General features: G+C 35.6%; 2 protein-coding genes across 2 annotated transcripts; both read left to right on the forward strand.

Annotated features, from left to right (window-relative positions):
- Positions 1-12,139: 12,139 nt before the first annotated feature.
- LOC108471438 (uncharacterized) lies at positions 12,140-13,119 on the forward strand. The gene is made up of 2 exons (XM_017773054.1): positions 12,140-12,622; positions 12,733-13,119. The coding sequence occupies exons 1-2, from the start codon at positions 12,140-12,142 to the stop codon at positions 13,117-13,119; spliced, it is 870 nt and encodes a 289-aa protein (XP_017628543.1).
- Positions 13,120-16,988: 3,869 nt separating this feature from the next.
- Positions 16,989-18,363, forward strand: LOC108471439 (receptor-like protein kinase FERONIA). The gene is made up of 3 exons (XM_017773056.1): positions 16,989-17,482; positions 17,573-18,007; positions 18,276-18,363. The coding sequence occupies exons 1-3, from the start codon at positions 16,989-16,991 to the stop codon at positions 18,361-18,363; spliced, it is 1,017 nt and encodes a 338-aa protein (XP_017628545.1).
- Positions 18,364-18,874: the final 511 nt, after the last annotated feature.

Consider the following 18,874-nt stretch of genomic DNA (forward strand, 5'->3'; position numbering starts at 1 on the left):
CTCGTTTAATTTAGAATCATTGACAGAAGTGACTAGAAGTTCACAATCGCTGTAGTCTTCTACAACATCAGCTTCACCGGAATTTTTTGGTTGTTTTCCCTTTTAATTCGCAGCCTCCCTTTTAATCTTATTTTGTAGCTTATAGCACTCAGATTTAATGTGCCCTTTCTTCTTGCAGAAGTTGCAAGTTTTACCTTTGTTTGAAGACTTCGATCTACCCTTAGATTTACCACGAGGATTCTGTTCCTGTGTCCTACCACGATCATCATCAACATTCCGATCTTGTCTCCCACGAACAATAAGACCCTCTCCCCGAGAGTTGGGTTAAACCACAAGATGCTTCATCTTATCATACGAGGTTAAAGAATCATAAACCTCATCAACTGTGAGAGACTCGCGGCTATATAAAATCGTGTCTTTAAAGGTTGAATAAGACGGGGGCAACGAACAAAGTAGAATCAACCCTAGATCTTCCTTATCATACTGAACCTCCATGGCCTCCAAGTTTGAGAGAATTTCTTTAAACACTGTTAAGTGTTCGTGTCTGACGCACCTTCCTCCAAGCGATGAGCATAAAACGACGCTTCATATGCAACTTGCTTGTTAGAGTTTTCGACATACATATTTGTTCTAGCCTCTTCCATAATGCAGCGGTAGTTTTCTCTTTCATCACATCTTGCAAAATTTCGTTGGACAAATGCAGATGTAATTGTGTTAATGCCTTTCGATCCTTACGCTTCTTCTCTTCATTTGTTAATGTCGAAGGTATCTTATCTATCCCTAGCAGGGCATCCTCCAGATCCATCTGTGCAAGAACTGCTTGCATCTTAATTTACCACAACGCAAATCTGGTGTTACGATCCAACAGCGGAATTTCATACTTCAAAGACGCCATTACCATGATCGAGATGAATAACCCGAAAGCTCTGATACCAATTTGTGAAAAATAAAATAAAATAAAATAAAATAAAATAAAGAACACACAAATTTTACGTGGAAACCCTTTCGGGAAAAAACCACGGGCAGAGGAGAAGAAAATTCACTATGTCGAAAAATTTGAATCAAATACAAGAGGAATAGACTATATCTATTTATAGGCTTGCAAAGCCATATTCTAGTAGGATTGAAACACCTTATCCTAATCAATATAAAATAGATGGAGTTTAATAAGGATTAAAAACCTTATTCTAAAATAAAATAAAAGGAGTCTAGTTCTATATGGATTTTACTTTTATTTTATTTTCCATCGTATTTTATTTAAATAAGAATTTGGGTCACTTAATTCTAACAATCCTGATAAATTTGTTACAAGCTGAAATCCAACATCAAAATTATTTTTAACACAAGGGGCCACAAGGAGGGTTCTAACTCACAGTCCGAAGAGATGCAGAGGGTAATCTGAAATTGGTCAGTGCCTTGAGTTCCATCAGATAAGATTTAATGTTGAAGTTAGCCTCCATGCAACACATACAGTCAAGTAGTAGGCCATGATGCTCGAGCCATGCAGGCAGCTGCTTGCTGTCCATTTTGTACTTAGTTTTGTTACTATAAGTCATATTTTGTAACTTAGTTGTATTTGAACCAAGTGGTTGATGTATTAGTTGTATTTTGTTGACATTTTGAGCTGATAAATCAATTTTACAAAGAGTGCAAGTTAAATTAGCAAGTTTTAATGTAATTTAGTGGTGTTAGGTAGTTCATTAGGTGAAAACTTATTTGTATTGACCAGCTTGTCTGGTATATGTATTGGCTTATTGCCTTTGTTCATTAATTAATGAAAATTATCAGTTTTTCTGTAACACCCCCTTTACCCGAGACCATCTCCGGAGTCGAGCACGAGGCATTACTAAACTTATTTGAGCACTTAAACAAATTCAAACAATTTATATCACACTTTCCAGACAAGCTGTCCAACTGCGTTATAGACGCAAAAAAAATCATATCTTGAGTTAAAAAACTCGAAAACCAAATCTGTAAATTTTCTCCTAATCTAGGCTCATATATCTACTTACTAATTTTTTTATAGAATTTTTGGTTGGGCCAATTAGTACAGTTTATTAGTTGAAGTCTCCCCTATTTTAGGGTTCGGTTGCTCTGACCCCTATGCACTACGAACCAAATTTCTCCATGTACAGAATTAAAATAACCAAGCCGTTTATTTCTCTTAAAAATAGACTCAATAAGGAATCCATACATATATAGTATGACTCCTAATTAATTTTTTTTACAATTTTTAATGATTTTTACAAATTAGAACAGGGGAGTTCAAAATCACTCTGACCTTATCTCACAAAAATTAAAATATCTCCTGATATGAATGCCTTTTGCTTACACTGTTTCTTCTATGTGAAACTAGATTCAATAAGATTTAATTTCATATTTTATTCAACCTCTAATTAGATTTTCATGATTTATGGTAAATTTTCAAACTCAAACTACTGCTACTAACCAAAAACTGTTTTAGTACAAAATGTTGTTAACTTGTCTATAACATCTTTACTTCATTTCATTTAAACTCTATACATGCCATATAAATCTTTAAACATAACACAGAAGCTACTGGAATTGATCTGGATAGTGTGCCCTGTTGTGTTGATCCGATCTACCCATTTCACTTCAAGTCAATCTACATAAAAATATTAAACACACACAAGTAAGCTTATTGAAGCTTAGTAAGTTCATAGGTTTAAAAGTAATGCTTACCAAACATAATATTTCCAAACAATACCAAAAAATTTACTAAAGTTTCTGCGATTCACAACCATTGTTATAATAATTCACGAGTTCACTCAACAAGAACAACTACTCAATCTCTTTCATTTGGATCACTTCTCTTTTATTTCTTATAATCAAATTAGGAAACGGTTTACGAAATTGAGTACGTCGTTGTTCAGTGCCACGATTCATAACTCAGTATGGTTTTCCTCATTGAAATACCATACCTACATTTTACAACTCGGTATGGGCAATGCCATACCTACATTTCTTAACTCAGTATGGATTTGATAATACCATACCTACATATCACAACTCAGTATGGATGATACCATACCTACATATCACAACTCAGTATGGATGATACCATACCTACATTTCACACTTTTCCATGGAATAACCATGGTCTTATTCGTCAATTCATCACATGTCACGATACGAACGTACTCAATCCTGCGTTTTTCCTAATTTGCATTTCCACATTTATTCTTTCATTAACAAAATTTACACAATCCCACAACAAATTCATATATAATAACACATTACTTCAATCATTCACAAATAAAAATCTAAATTCAACCATATGAACTTACCCGGCTAATTTGTAGAAGATATTGAAATTTAGGGACTATTCCGCAACTTTTTCTTTTCCTCGTTCTTCTTTGGATTCTTGATCTATAATATAAAATATTTCTACTCATTACCATTTATTTGATTTCTATTTCACTTCACAATTTATGCTATTTAAATTTTGAAATTGCACTTTTACCCTAAAATTTACAATTTTCACAATTTAGTCCCTGCTCAATTCACCCATCAATTGAACTAATTTTTCTCAATTAACACTTTATTTTATCATTATAAACTATTTCAAAACCTTTTATATTCTTAATTTCAACAGCAACCTTCAATTCACAACTTTTTCACAATTAGGTCCTAAATATCATTTCCTATCAAAATCACTTAATAAAACCACCTTAATATCAAAATTAGAACTTAAATTTCATAATAATTCATCATAAACTTCCCTTATCCATCCAGGGTAACTTCCAATTTCACCCATAAAATCAAAAACTAATGAATTCTATAAGTGGACCTAATTGTAAAAGTCATAAAAACAAAAAAATTATCAAGACAAAGCAATAATTAAACTCACATGTTGTAAAAATATGAAAAACCAGCTTTATCCAGACCTTCTATGGCGTTTTGGCTGAGAAAATATGAAGAAATGTCTAGATTTTTCAATTACATCATTATTTAACTATTAACTTTTATTCTATTTCCAATTTTGTCCCTTGTTCACATTGTTTTCTTGCTTATTTCATACCCAAACCGTCCAGCCATTAACCTTTGGGTCTAATTGCTCTTTAAATCCATCTTTTTAAATACTTAAGCTATTTACTCACAATTTAACAAATTTTGCATTATTTTCAATTTAGTCCTTTTTAATTAATTAGCTATCCAAACGTTAAAATTTTCTAACAAAATTTAATACTAACTCAATGACACTCTATAAATATTTATAAAAATATTTATAGCTCGATTTTCAATTTTAAGGTCTCGATACCTCGTTTTTGACCCATTTGACCTAATAAATTCTTTTAATTCACTAATTTCACCATTTCAAAAATTCTTCTAAATCCTTACTTGACTCATAAATATTAAATTACTATTTTTTTCAATCTTATTTGTCGGATTTAGTGATCTCAAATCACCATTTCCGACACCCTTTGAAAATTAGGTAGTTACAACTCTCCCCCTTTAAAAATTTCGTCCTCGAAATTTGTTACTAAAATAGATTTGGATCTTGTGATCTCATTGACTCCTCTGTTTCCCAGGTTTCCTCCTCCATACCATGTCGATTCCATAATACTTTAACCAATGGTACTCTTTTGTTCCGCAATTCTTTAACTTCACGAGCCAAAATCTTCATTGGTTCTTCTAAATAAGTCATATCTGGTTGAAGCTCAATTTCAGTATGGGGAATTACATGTGAAGGATCTGACCTATACCGCCTTAGCATAGACGCATGAAACACATTGCAAATCTTCTCAAGTTCCGGAGGTAAAGCCAAACGATAAGCCACAGGACCAACCCTTTCCACAATTTCATATGGCCCTATGAATCTCGGACTTAATTTTCCCTTTTTACCAAATCGTAACACCCTTTTCCATGGTGAAACTTTTAAAAATACTCGATCACCCACTGCATATTCTATGTCTCTTCATTTTAAATCCGCATATGACTTCTGACGATCTGAAGCAGCTTTTAGACTATCTCAAATAATCCGGACTTTCTCTTCGGTTTCTCGAATCAAATCAACCCCAACTATTTTTGATTCACTCAATTCAGACCAACACAATGGAGTTTTGCATTTTCTACCATAAAGAGCCTCAAATGGTGTCATTTTTATACTAGACTGATAGCTATTGTTGTAAACAAACTCAGCCAACGGTAAATACCTTTTCCAACTGTCACCAAACTCGAGTATACTACATCTTAACATATCTTCTAAAATTTGAATCACTGCGTTACATTGTCCATCTGTTTGAGGATGAAATCTTTGTACTAAAATTCAATCGGTGCCTAAAGCTTCTTGCAATTTATTCCAAAATCTTGAAGTAAACCTCGGATCCGGTCTGAAATGATAGATACTGGAACTCCATGTAGTCTCACAATCTCTGACACATACAATTTTGCTAACTTCTTAAGTGAAAAATCTGTTCTGACTGGAATAAAGTGTGCTGACTTTGTCAATCTATCAACAATCACCCATATCGAATCTTTCTTTCTTGGAGTCACAGGCAATCTTGACACAAAATCCATTGAAATATGCTCCCACTTCCATTCAAGAATCATAATGGGTTGTAATAAACCCGTTGGCACTTGATGCTCTGCTTTAACTTGCTGGCAAATCAAACATTTTGCAATAAATTCTGAAATTTCTCTTTTCATACCAGGCCACCAATATGTCTTTTTCAGATCACCATACATTTTTGTACTACCCGGATGAATAGAATACATACTATTATGTGCTTCGGAAAGAATATCATTCTTTAAATCAAAATTATTTGGAACACAAATCCTATTATGATAGCGCAATATACCTTCATCATCAATACTAAACTCTGAATCTAAATTATCCCGAACCATTTGCCGTTTCAGCACCAATTTTGGATCTTCATTCTGCAGCTTCTGGATTTGTTGAAGAAACATTGGTTTTACCTTCAATTCTACTAATACAGCACCTTCTTCATTGAGAGCCAAATGAGCATTCATTGCCCGAAGTGCAAACAAAGATGACTTTCGACTCAGTGCATCAGCAACTACATTAGCTTTCTCTGGATGATAGTCAATAACCAAATCATAGTCTTTTAGCAACTCTAACCACCGTCTCTATCTTAAGTTCAGTTCCTTCTGAGTCATTAAGTATTTCAAACTTTTGTGATCTGTATACATATAACACTTCTCGCCATATAAATAGTGCCTCCAAATTTTTAAAGCAAAAATAATTGCAGCTAACTTAAGATCATGTGTAGGGTAATTCTTTTCATGTGGTTTTAATTGCCGTGAAGCATAAGCCACCACCTTTCCCGACTGCATTAACACACAACCCAAACCACTTAAAGATGCATCATCAGTACACAAGATACGGTATACACGATTCTGGTTGAGTCAAGACTGGAGCTTCTGTTAACATTTTCTTTAACTGATCAAAGCTCTGCTGACATTCATCAGACCACACAAACTCAACATTCTTCTATAATAAACGAGTCATAGGTGAAGCAATCATGGAAAAATTCTTTACAAAACGGCGATAGTATCTTGCTAATCCCAGAAAACTTCGCACTTCAGTTACATTCTTAAGTGTTTTCCAATTCACCACTGCCGAAACTTTACTTAGATCCACACAAATTCGTTCAGCTGATATAATATGACCCAGAAATCCAACCTCATGAAGCCAAAACTCACATTTACTAAATTTCGCATATAACTGCTTTCCTCTCAAAGTCTGTAGTGTGCATGTTCGGATTCTGTCTTTGAATAGACCAATATGTCATCAATAAATACCACCACAAATCTATCCAAATAAGACTGAAAAATTCGATTCATTAAATCCATAAATGCAGCAGGGGCATTCGTTAAACCAAAAGGCATTTCCAAAAATTTGTAGTGACCATACCGAGTTTGAAAAGCAGTCTTTGGTACATCACACTCTTTAACCTTCAGCTGATAATACCCAGATCTAAGGTCTATTTTTGATAACACTGCAGCACCTTTCAGTTGATCAAACAAAAAATCCATACGAGGTAATGGATATTTATTTTTAATTGTTACCTTGTTCAACTGCCTGTAATCAATACACAATCGCAACGAACCATCTTTCTTTTTCACAAACAAGACAGGTGCGCCCCAAGATGATGTACTCGGTCTGATGAACCCTTTATCCAATAACTCTTGCAACTGTGTCTTCAACTCTTTTAACTCAGCTGGTGCCATTCTATACGGTGTTATTGATATCGGAGCTGTACCCGAAATTACATCAATTGTGAATTCAACCTCACGATCTGGAGGTAAACCAGGTAATGCCTCAGGAAATACATCAGTAAACTCATTAACAACTTACAATTGTTCCATCTTCAATTCAGAACCCCGAGTATCAAGAATATAAGCTAAGAATGTTTCATTACCTTTCTGAATCAATTTTCGAGCTGTAAAGGTTGAAATAATTGTGACATCATTCTTTTTATCCCCAAACTCAGTTGAAACTATTTCCCCTGTTTGACATTTTAAATCAATCCGTTTTTCTCTACAATTCACTATGACATCATGTTTAATCAACCAATCCATTCCAAGAATAACATCAAATTCTCGGAAAGGTAACAACATTAAATCAGCAGAGAATTTACAGCCTTGTATTTTCAGTGGACAATTCCAAAATATTAAATTAACCAACACACTTTGCCCTAGTGGATTAGTGACTTGCAATTCAAGGTCAGTGGACTCAACAGTCATTTTCTTTTCTGACACTAATGCAGTGCAAATATATGAATGTGTAGATCCAAGATCAATTAAAGCATACACAGAATCATCAAAAAGATAGAAATTACCAGCTATCACATCTGGAGCAAAAGCTTATTCCCTTGCCCGGATAGCATATGTACGTGCAGGTGCTCTTGTCTCTGATCGAGCTGCAGTATCTCTCGTTCCCGAATGAACAGTCCCAGCAGCACTACTTTGACCCGAACATTTACCTTTCTGAGGAGTATTTTCTTGCTTCTCCCCTTGTTCTCTATCTTCTTTTAATAATTGAGGACAGTCCTGAATAAAATGATCAGTTCCACCACATTTATAGCAAGCTCCGGCTCTTCCCCAACACTCACCAATATGAAATCTACCACAATTTTTACATCTAAGTCTCGGAATATTTTGCACACTACTAACACTAGTTGCTGGTTTCTTAGTTACTCTGACATTTTGTTGAGTCGTTTTACTTTTATTCGATCGTTCCGAAATTGTAACAGGTCGACTAGAATCATCTCTAAACTTTTTGGCCAGAAAAGTCGAAGTTGGTTTAGAGAAACTTCTTTTGTATACCTCTTTACCTCTTCTTTCTCTTTGCATCTTTCTGTTATACACTTCTTCCATCTTTTGAGCTCGATCAGACAGAATCACAAATTCTCGAATCTCTGTACCTCCAATCATCATTCTGATTTCATTATTAAGCCCTTCTTCAAATCTAATGCACATTTCTTCCTCTGTCGGTACAACATCCCGAGCATATCTACTGAGATACACAAATTCTCTTTCATATTCGGCCACTATTTTATTCCCTTGTCGAAGATCAAGAACTTCTCTCTTCTTCTTATCTAAATATCTCTTTCCCACATACTTATTCTTAAATTCGTTTTGGAAGAATTCCCAGGTAAGTTTATCTGTAGGTACCACTGCCTCAATGGTTTCCCACCAATTATACGCTTCTTCTTTCAATAGCGAAACTGCACATCTCAAATAGTCCTCCGAAGAACACATCATCTGTTTAAAAACTCTCTCTAAACTCTTTAACTAATACTCTGCTTTAACTGGATCATCGTCCGATCTCCCTCGAAATTCTTCAGCTCTAAACTTTCTGAGTTTTTCAATCGGTGTTCTTTTGCTAGATTCATCTGTTAAAGGAGGAGCAACCGGGGTTGTAACTGGTGGTACAGTAGGGGGAGGAGGAGGTTTTTGTGCCTGACTTCTTCCTTGTATTGTTTCATGATACCACTGATTCATTAATCCGTAAATCATATTTTTAAGTTCTTCCTCTCTCATCAAAGAAATCAGGACATTACCACTTGTTCCCTGCTCAGAAGTCTGTATTTTACTATTAACTTCCTCTTCCTGACTAGCACCATCAGGTCTATCAGACATCTTTACAATCTATAACAAAAATTAGTAATTAGATCGGATCATTCACATCACACTATCATAGATTTATATGGCATGTATTTCTAAACACTTTACACATCAAATTTGTTCCGAGAATCGACTAAACCAAAGCTCTGATACCAATAAATGTAACGCCCCATTTACCCGAGACCGTCGCTGGAGTTGAGCACTACTAAACTTATTTGAGCACTTAAACAAATTCAAACAATTTATATCACACTTTCCAAACAAGCTGTCCAACTGCATTATAGACCCAAAAAAAAAATCATATCTCGAGTTACAAAACTCAAAATCCAAATCCATAAATTTTCCCCGAATCTAGGCTCATATATCTACTTAATAATTTTTTTCTAGAATTTTTGGTTAGGCCAATTAGTACAGCTTATTAGTTGAAGTCTCCCCTATTTCAGGGTTCGGCTGCTCTAACCCCTGTGCACTACGAACCAAATTTCTCCATGTACAGAATTCAAATAACCAAGCCCTTTGTTTCTCTTAAAATAGACTTAATAAGGAATCCATACATATATAGTATGACTCCTAATTAATTTTTTACAATTTTAATAATTTTAAAAATCGAACAGGGAGTTCAAAATCACTCGACCTTGTCTCACAAAAATTCAAATATCTCCCGATATGAAAGCCTTTTGCTTACACTGTTTCTTCTATGTGAAACTAGATTCAATAAGATTTAATTTCATATTTTATTCAACCTCTAATTAGATTTTCATGATTTATGGTAAATTTTCAAACTTAAACTACGCTACTAACCAAAAAGCTGTTTTAGTACAAAATGTTGTTAACTAGTTTATAACATCTTTACTTCATTTCATTTAAACTCTATACATGCCATATAAATCTTCAAACATAAAACAAAAGCTACCGAATTGATCTGGATAGTGTGCTTTGTTGTGTTGATCCGATCTACCCACTTCACTTCAAGTCAATCTACATAAAAATATTAAACACACACAAGTAAGCTTATTGAAGCTTAGTAAGTTCATAGGTTTAAAAGTAATGCTTACCAAACATAATATTTCCAAACAATACCAAAACATTTACTAAAGTTTCCTGCGATTCACAACCATTTTTATAATAATTCACATAGTTCAATTTCAACAATAACAACTACTCAATCTCTTTCATTTGGATCACTTTTCTTTTATTTCTTATAATCAAATTAGGAAACGGCTTACGAAATTGAGTACGTCGTTGTTCAGTGCCACGATTCATAACTCAGTATGGTTTTCCTCATTGAAATACCATACCTACATTTTACAACTCGGTATGGGCAATGCCATACCTACATTTCTTAACTCAGTATGGATTTGATAATACCATACCTACATATCACAACTCAGTATGGATGATACCATACCTACATATCACAACTCAGTATGGATGATACCATACCTACATTTCACACTTTTCCATGGAATAACCACGGTCTTATTCGTCAATTCATCACATGTCACGATACGAACGTACTCAATCCTGCGTTTTTCCTAATTTGCATTTCCACATTTATTCTTTCATTAACAAAATTTACACAATCCCCCAACAAATTCATATATAATAACACATTACTTCAATCATTCACAAATAAACATCTAAATTCAATCATATGAACTTACCCGGCTAATTTGTAGAAGATATTGAAATTTAGGGACTATTCCGCAACTTTTTCTTTTCCTCGTTCTTCTTTGGATTCTTGATTTATAATATAAAATATTTCTACTCATTAGCATTTATTTGATTTCTATTTCACTTCAAAATTTATGCTGGTCAAATTTCGAAATTGCACTTTTACCCCAAAATTTATAATTTTCACAATTTAGTCCCTGCTCAATTCACCCATCAATTGAACTAATTTTTCTCAATTAACACTTTATTTTATCATTATAAACTATTTCAAAACCTTTTATATTCTGAATTTCAACAGCAACCTTCAATTCACAACTTTTTCACAATTAGGTCCTAAATATCATTTCCTATCAAAATCACTTAATAAAACCACCTTAATATGAAATTAGAACTTAAATTTCATAATAATTCATCATAAACTTCCCTTATCCATCCAGGGTAACTTCCAATTTCACCCATAAAATCAAAAACTAATGAATTCTATAAGTGGACATAATTGTAAAAGTCATAAAAACATAAAAATTATCAAGAAAAAGCAAGAATTAAACTCACATGATGTAAAAATATGAAAAACCAGCTTTCTCCAGACCTTCTATGGCGTTTTGGCTGAGAAAATATGAAGAAATGTCTAGATTTTTCAATTACATCATTATTTAACTATTAACTTTTATTCTATTTCCAATTTTGCCCCTTGTTCACATTGTTTTCTTGTTTATTTCATACCCAAACCGTCCAGCCATTAACCTTTGGGTCTAATTGCTCTTTAAATCCATCTTTTTAAATACTTAAGCTATTTACTCACAATTTAACAAATTTTGCGCTATTTTCAATTTAGTCCTTTTTAATTAATTAGCTATCCAAACATTAAAATTTTCTAGCAAAACTTTAATACTAACTCAATGACACTCCATAAATATTTATAAAAATATTTATAGCTCAATTTTCAAATTTTAGGTCTCGATACCTCGTTTTTGACCCGTTTGACCTAATAAATTCTTTTAATTCACTAATTTCACCATTTCAAAAATTCTTCTAAATCCTTACTTGACTCATAAATATTAAATTACTATCTTGTTCAATCTTATTTGTCGGATTTAGTGATCTCAAATCACCATTTCCGACACCACTGAAAATTAGGCCATTACATTTTCATTCATATGCTCCAACATTTTCTTGTTTTCTCGATTCTGTTCTTATTCTTAAGAAAATTTCTACTCTTGTTTCTTCACCAAGCCACGAGGCTTGTTGCACAAGCTTTCAACTTTGCTTGCTCAACTTTGTTCAAAATACCAAAAATTGTTATCTAGAGCCATTGTCTTAGTGGACCTGTTGCATTTGAATCATAACTCGAATGGCTTCTTCAGGTTTTTCTCCAGCAGTTCCACCAGTCTTCAATGGAGAAGGCTTTCATATATGGGTAGTTAAGATGAGGACTTACCTGCAAGTATTTGATCTGTGGGAAGTTGTAAACACCGATGCTGATCCAATACCACTTAGGGCCAATTCCACAGTGGCTCAGATTAGACAACATGCTGATGAGAGGACCAAGAGGCACAAAGCCATGTCCTGCATTCAGAACTATGTGTCAGATGTCATATTTACAAGAATTATGGCTTGTAAAACACCAACACAAGCTTGGGACAAGCTCAAAGAGGAGTTCCAAGGCATAGAGAGGACAAGGCAGCAGCAGCTGTTGAATCTGAGAAGAGAATTTGAAAATTTGAAGATGAAGGAGGAAGAAACAGTGAAGCGGTATTCAAATAGAATTATGTTTGTGGTAAACAGCATAAGGTTGCTAGGAGAACAGTTCAGTGAAGCAAGGATCATGGAGAAGGTGCTCTTAACTTGCCTGAAAGATATGAGGCAAAAATCTTATACCTTGAGGATTCGAGAAACTTAGCAAGCATCTCATTAACTGAGCTTATTAATGCCCTCTATGCTCAGGAGCAAAGGAGAGCTAGCAGGATGGAAGAGCACCAAGAAGGTGCTTTTCAAGGCAAGGCCAAAGCTGCCTCGAGCACCACTGCCTACAAAGGCAAAAAGACTTTGAAAAACAGGCCTAAGCCTGATGCTGCAAGAAGAGGGGACCAATCCTGCAAGCACTGTAAAAGGCCTGGATATCCAGAAGAATGGTGCTGGTTTAGATCAGATGCACAATCTCAATATTGCAAGAAAATGGGGTATATTGAAAGGGTTTGTAAAAACAAAGGCGGACCTAGACAAAATCAAGCACAACAGAAAAATGTTAAAGCTCAAGTGGCTGAAGATAGTAGTGACCATGAGGAGCAGGCCTTTGCTGTGTCATGCTCAGCTGGTCAAAAGAAGAGCTGAAAATAATGGCTATTAGACAGTGGTTGTACTAACCACATGTCACCAGATACAACCATCTTTAAAACTTTAGACCGGAGCTGCAAAACCAAAGTAAAAGTTGGCAATAGCTAGTTTATAAAGGCTATGGGAAAATGGGATGTGTTAATATGCACTCTCACAGGTAACAAGATATCTCAAATGTATTGCTAGTACTTGAAATTGATAGGAACCTTCTCAGCATTGCTTAATTTCTCGAGAAAGGCTATTCAGTTGTGTTCAAGGGCAAGGAGTGCCAAATTGCTGATCCAAATGATCAAGCCTCATGTCAATCACTATGACTGATAACTGTTTTGAAGTTAACTGGCCAAGTGACTCACACTCAGCTTATGTTGCCTCAACTGAAGAATCTAATCTTTAGCATCAAAGGCTTGGTCATGCTAACTTCAGGTCGATGGCTCGAATGGTCAGTAAGGATTTGATTGAAAACTTCACTAAGTCAGTTCAAAAGGAGGATATTTGTGAAGTTTGTCAGATAGGAAAACAAGCTAGGCTCCTATTTCCTGAAAACACAGCCTGGAGAGCATTAAACAAGTTGCAGCTGGTGCACACTGATGTGTGTGGTCCTATGAAAATTGAATCACTGAATGGAAATAGGTACTTCATTCTCTTTATTGATGACTATACCAAATATTGCTGGATTTTCTTCTTGAAACACAAGTCTGAGGTAGCTCAAGTGTTCTTGAAGTTTAAAGTGGCTGTTGAAACTGAAGTAGACTGTATGCTCAAGACCATTAGGTCAGACAATGGAGCTAAGTATACCTCAACTCAGTTTTAAGCTTACTGTGATGATGAAAGGATCAAAAACCAGTTGACCAATGTCTACACACCTCAACAGAATGGGGTCAGTGAAAGGAAAAATAAGAGTTTGATGAATATGGACAGATGTCTTCTATTTCAGAAGAATTTGCCCAAGACCATGTGGGCTGAAGCAGTTAACACTGCTGTTTATATTCAGAACAGGCTACCAACCAAGGCATTGGACCATAAGACTCTATTTGAGACCTGGTTCGGGTTTAAGCCATCATTGGCTCATTTGAAGGTCTTTGGTTGCCTATGTTACAGCCATATACCAACTATGAAAAGGGACAAACTATCCAAAAGGGCCCTACCTTGTATTTTAGTAAGCTATAGCATGGTCAAGAAAAGGTATATAATTTTAAATCCTGCAACAAATAAAGTTCAAGTGAGCAGGGATGTTGTTTTTGATGAGAAAGCTCCATGGAACTGGGAAAGGAATGAACCTCAGGAAGTTTCTGAGGAACTCATAGCAGGCCAAATTGAACTTGATCAAGTTGGTCCAGAAATGGACTTTGATGATGAACCAGTCAGAGGGATCAGATCCTTGACTGAGATTTATGAGAGAGCTCAAGTGGCTATTGAGGAACCAAGCTATTTTAAAGAAGCTGAAGCTGATGAAGGGTGGAAGCAAGCTATGATAGATGAATTCAAGATGATTCAAAAGAATTAGATATGGAAGCTGACTGAAAGATCTACCAACAGAAAGACCATTGGTGTAAAATAAGTTTATCGAGTCAAACAAATGCTGATGGCAATTTGAACAAGCTGAAAGCTAAACTTGTTGTCAAGGGGTTCAGTCAAATATATGGCCTGGACTACATAGAGACTTTTGTACCAGCAGCCGGGCTTGACACAATCAGATTGTTAATTGCTTTGGCTACACAAAAGCAGTGGACCATTCATCAGCTGGATGTGAAGTCTGCATTTCTAAATAGCTTCCTTGAAGAAGAAATTTACATTAACCAGCCTCAAGGATTTGTTGTGTCTGGTAGGAATACATGTTGTATAGGCTCAAAAAGGCCTTATATGGCTTGAAACAGGCTCCTAGAGCCTGGTATGCCAGAATTGACAGCTACTTGGTTAGTCTGGGATTTGAGAGAAGCATCAGTAAGCCAACACTGTATGTCAAGAAGGAAGAAGCTTTGACACAACTTATTGTGTCTTTCTATGTGGATGACCTTTTGGTGATAGGAGGAGATCAAGCTGTGCTAACTGACTTCAAAAACAAAATGAAAGACATGTTTGAAATGTCTGACTTAGGGCAGATGACATATTTCCTAGGAATGGAGGTGCTGCAAACACAAAGTGGAATCTTCTTAGGATAGAAGACATTTGCTGTGAAGATCTTGAATAAGTTCTCTATGGAGAATTGTAAGCCAACTAGCGCATCTCTGGCTGTTGGAATGAAACTGTCAAGCCAAGAAAACTATGAACAGGTCAATGAATCTACCTACAGAAGTTTAGTAGGATGCCTGTTATATCTAACTGCAACAAAACCGGACATCATGTTTGCTGTTAGTGTGCTTTCAAGGTTCATGCACTGTTGCAATATGCAACATCTTCAAGCAGAAAAAAGAGTACTCAGGAACATCAAAGGTAACTTGAACCATGGAATACAATTTAACAAAGCTGAAAACTTGAAATTAGTAGGCTATACTGATAGTGACTGGGCTGGTTCAAAAGATGATATGAAGAGCACTTCTGGTTATGCATTTACAATTGGTTAAGCAATGTTCTGTTAGAGTTCAAAGAAGCAATCGATAGTGGTTCAATCAACAGCAGAAGCAGAATATGTGGCTACTGCTGGAGCAGTCAACCAAGCCATTTGGCTAAGGAAGATCCTGGCTTATCTGAACCTTCATCAAAGGGAAGCAACAGAGATTTATTGTGATAACCAATCTACTTTTGCAATTGCTAAAAATCATGTTTTCCATGGTAGAACAAAGCATTTTAGCATCAAGCTACATGTGGTTAGGGAAATGGAGCAAGCTCAAGAGGTGGAGCTGATTCATTGCAATTCTGAAGAGCAAATTGTTGATATTCTGACTAAAGCCCTTAGTGTGTCAAGGTTCATCAAACTGAGAAGGCAAATGAGAGTTTGTAGCATGGAGTCCAAGGAGGAGTGTTGAAGTTAGCCTCCATGCAACACGTACAGTCAGGTAGCAGGCCATGAAGCTCGAGCCATGCAGGCAGATGTTGAGGTTCAATGTTGCTGTCCATTTTGTACTTAGTTTTGTTACTATAAGTCATATTTTGTAACTTAGTTGTATTTGAACCAAGTGGTTGATGTATTAGTTGTATTTTGTTGACATTTTGAGCTGATAAATCAACTTTACAAAGAGTGCAAGTTAAATTAGCAAGTTTAATGTAATTTAATGGTGTTAGGTAGTTGATTAGGTGAAAACTTATTTGTATTGACCAGCTTGTCTGGTATATGTATTGGCTTATTGCCTTTGTTCATTAATTAATGAAAATTATCAGTTTTTCATTCATATGCTCCAACATTTTCTTGTTTTCTCAATTCTGTTCTTGTTCTTAAGCAAATTTCTGCTTTTGTTTCTTCACCAAGCCACGAGGCTTGTTGCACAAGCTTTCAACTCTGCTTGCTCAGCTTTGTTCAAAACACCAACAATTTAATTAAGGTAACCATATCTGAACCCGATTGACTAACACCCTCATTTACAAACTTGTTGCGAGAATACGAAATTGCCCATGTGGATAACACAAATCTTAGTACATTTTGCATTATCAAGTTGACTAAAACCATGCTCTAACCATTTGCCTCTATGTCTATATTATCTGATGAGGTCCAACAGTATCCAGTTGATCCCAAACTGGTTTGATGGATGTGCAGCCACCGATGGCATGGTTTAATGTTGGTCAGTGCATTTTTGAAGGAATAACATTAAACCACTACAAGGAGCAGATGTTGTAAGGTAAAACCTAGCGACGACCTTGATTTTAACCAATTCTCTGCTAGCCTCGTGAATCGCCATCCTCAATTCTCATCTGCCATCATTGAAGTTTCTTCAATGTCACTTTCACATTTCTTTCAAGTCTTTAAAAAAGCATTTGGCTTCGTTTCGCGACGGGGGAGTCAACCAAATTCCACACTTCCGGAGGAACTATGCATTCGTCAGTTTTCACTAGCAGAGATCAAAGCTGCGACTTCCAACTTCGATGAAGGCTTTATTATTGGTATAAGTAATTTTGGATCTGTATACAAAGGGGTTATAGATGATGGGACCTTTACAGTTGCTATCAGACGCGTGAAATTTAGTCTTAGTGCGTTCCGAACTGAAGTGGTATTCCTTAGCCAGCTGAACCACTTAAATGTTGAATCTCTTATTGGATTCTGCAATGAGAAGGGGGAAACAATCCTTGTTTATGAATACCTGAGCAATGGGTCGCTCTTTAATTGTCTCCATGGTAATGGTATCAGTTGTAATCCAATTCCCTGGGAAAAGAGGCTACAAATCTGCATTGGTGCAGCGCGTGGATTACATTACCTTCATACCGGAGTAAGGTATATAGTACTGCACCACAACGTGACCAGCAACACTATTCTTTTAGATCATGAATTGATTCCAAAGCTTTCTGGGTTCTTTTTGTCCAGGTTAGGTCCTCATAGCATGTCACAAGCTTCAACTAAAAAAGAGTCACTAGATGTGATGGCTACTTTAGGATACCTTGATTCAGAAAGTCTGTCAGGAAAAATTGATGTCTATGCATTTGGTGTTGTCTTACTCGAAGTAATTTGTGGTAAAACACCAGTCTTTGAAGCAAATGGTCAGAAAAGATCTCTGGCTGCCTGGGCAAATTGGTTTTTCAAGAATGGGACCATTTATCACAATATTGATCCATATTTAAAGGGGAGGATAGCCCCAGAGTGCTTCAACAAGTATGTGGAGATTGCTATGTCTTGTATCTCTTATAGCGCAGATGAACGACCATCCATTGGGGAAGTAGAGGCGACTCTACAGGATGCACTGGAACTGCAGAAGAAAGCAGACTCTGAAATGAAAAGTATAATTCCTCACAGCGAGGTCATGTATGAAGATGAACTATTTTGTGCACCTTAATAACATTGAAGAATGAAAAGCCATGAAGTGTGATGAAATTTCTGGCAATGATAGCACAGCAGTTGGGGATTTAATAGCCATTGAAGTATGAAGATACAAAACATATGTGCTTTTAGTTGATGTCTATGGGAACTACACAGTGTTCTGTTTGTTTATAGAAAGTTTCTTCTTCTATTGCTATTGAAGATCTTAACTCATATGTCTATCTATGCAAGCCATTTCTAAATTTGTTAACAGATTTAGTGCCCTTCTTATAGTAGAGATAACACAGCCCGGTGCTCCACTAGGTCTAATGAGCACAAAGGCAGGCAGGGCCGGTGACTGATCCCATTGTAGTACTGCTACGAATATATAAATCCATCCCTTTCATCAATCAAAGTCTAGGGTAGCTAGAAGGTCATCCACCGGTTTGGGGCAAAGAGCATTTTCCTCTGTTCTGCTATCTTGTCTTGTAATCACACTGCTCTCAAGTTTGCCTCATTTGGGGACTACACATCAGCTGATGTTCTTTAATACACATTGCTTTTAGTATATGTATTCGTAATATGCATCTTTTTAAAAAAAGGTAAGTTTTTGTTGTCTCATTCATTTTTACGTGGATTTGATTTGAGTTACGGGTACTGATATATATATATATAATGCAGTAAATTCAAAAAAAAAAAATTAAGAGCTTTTTCAGATTATATTATGTAACACACAAATACTAGACACATGCACTATAAGAATCCGTTGAACATAAATTTAATTAGTTAAACCGAGGACATGTTAAAACGAGTGAAAGTTAACCATCATGCCCAATGGAACTGTGTATAAATTTCAACTTACCTTGCTGATAA

The sequence above is a fragment of the Gossypium arboreum genome, chromosome 11 (genome assembly GCF_025698485.1).
Source record: "Gossypium arboreum isolate Shixiya-1 chromosome 11, ASM2569848v2, whole genome shotgun sequence".
In the NCBI taxonomy this organism is placed as follows: domain Eukaryota; kingdom Viridiplantae; phylum Streptophyta; class Magnoliopsida; order Malvales; family Malvaceae; genus Gossypium; species Gossypium arboreum.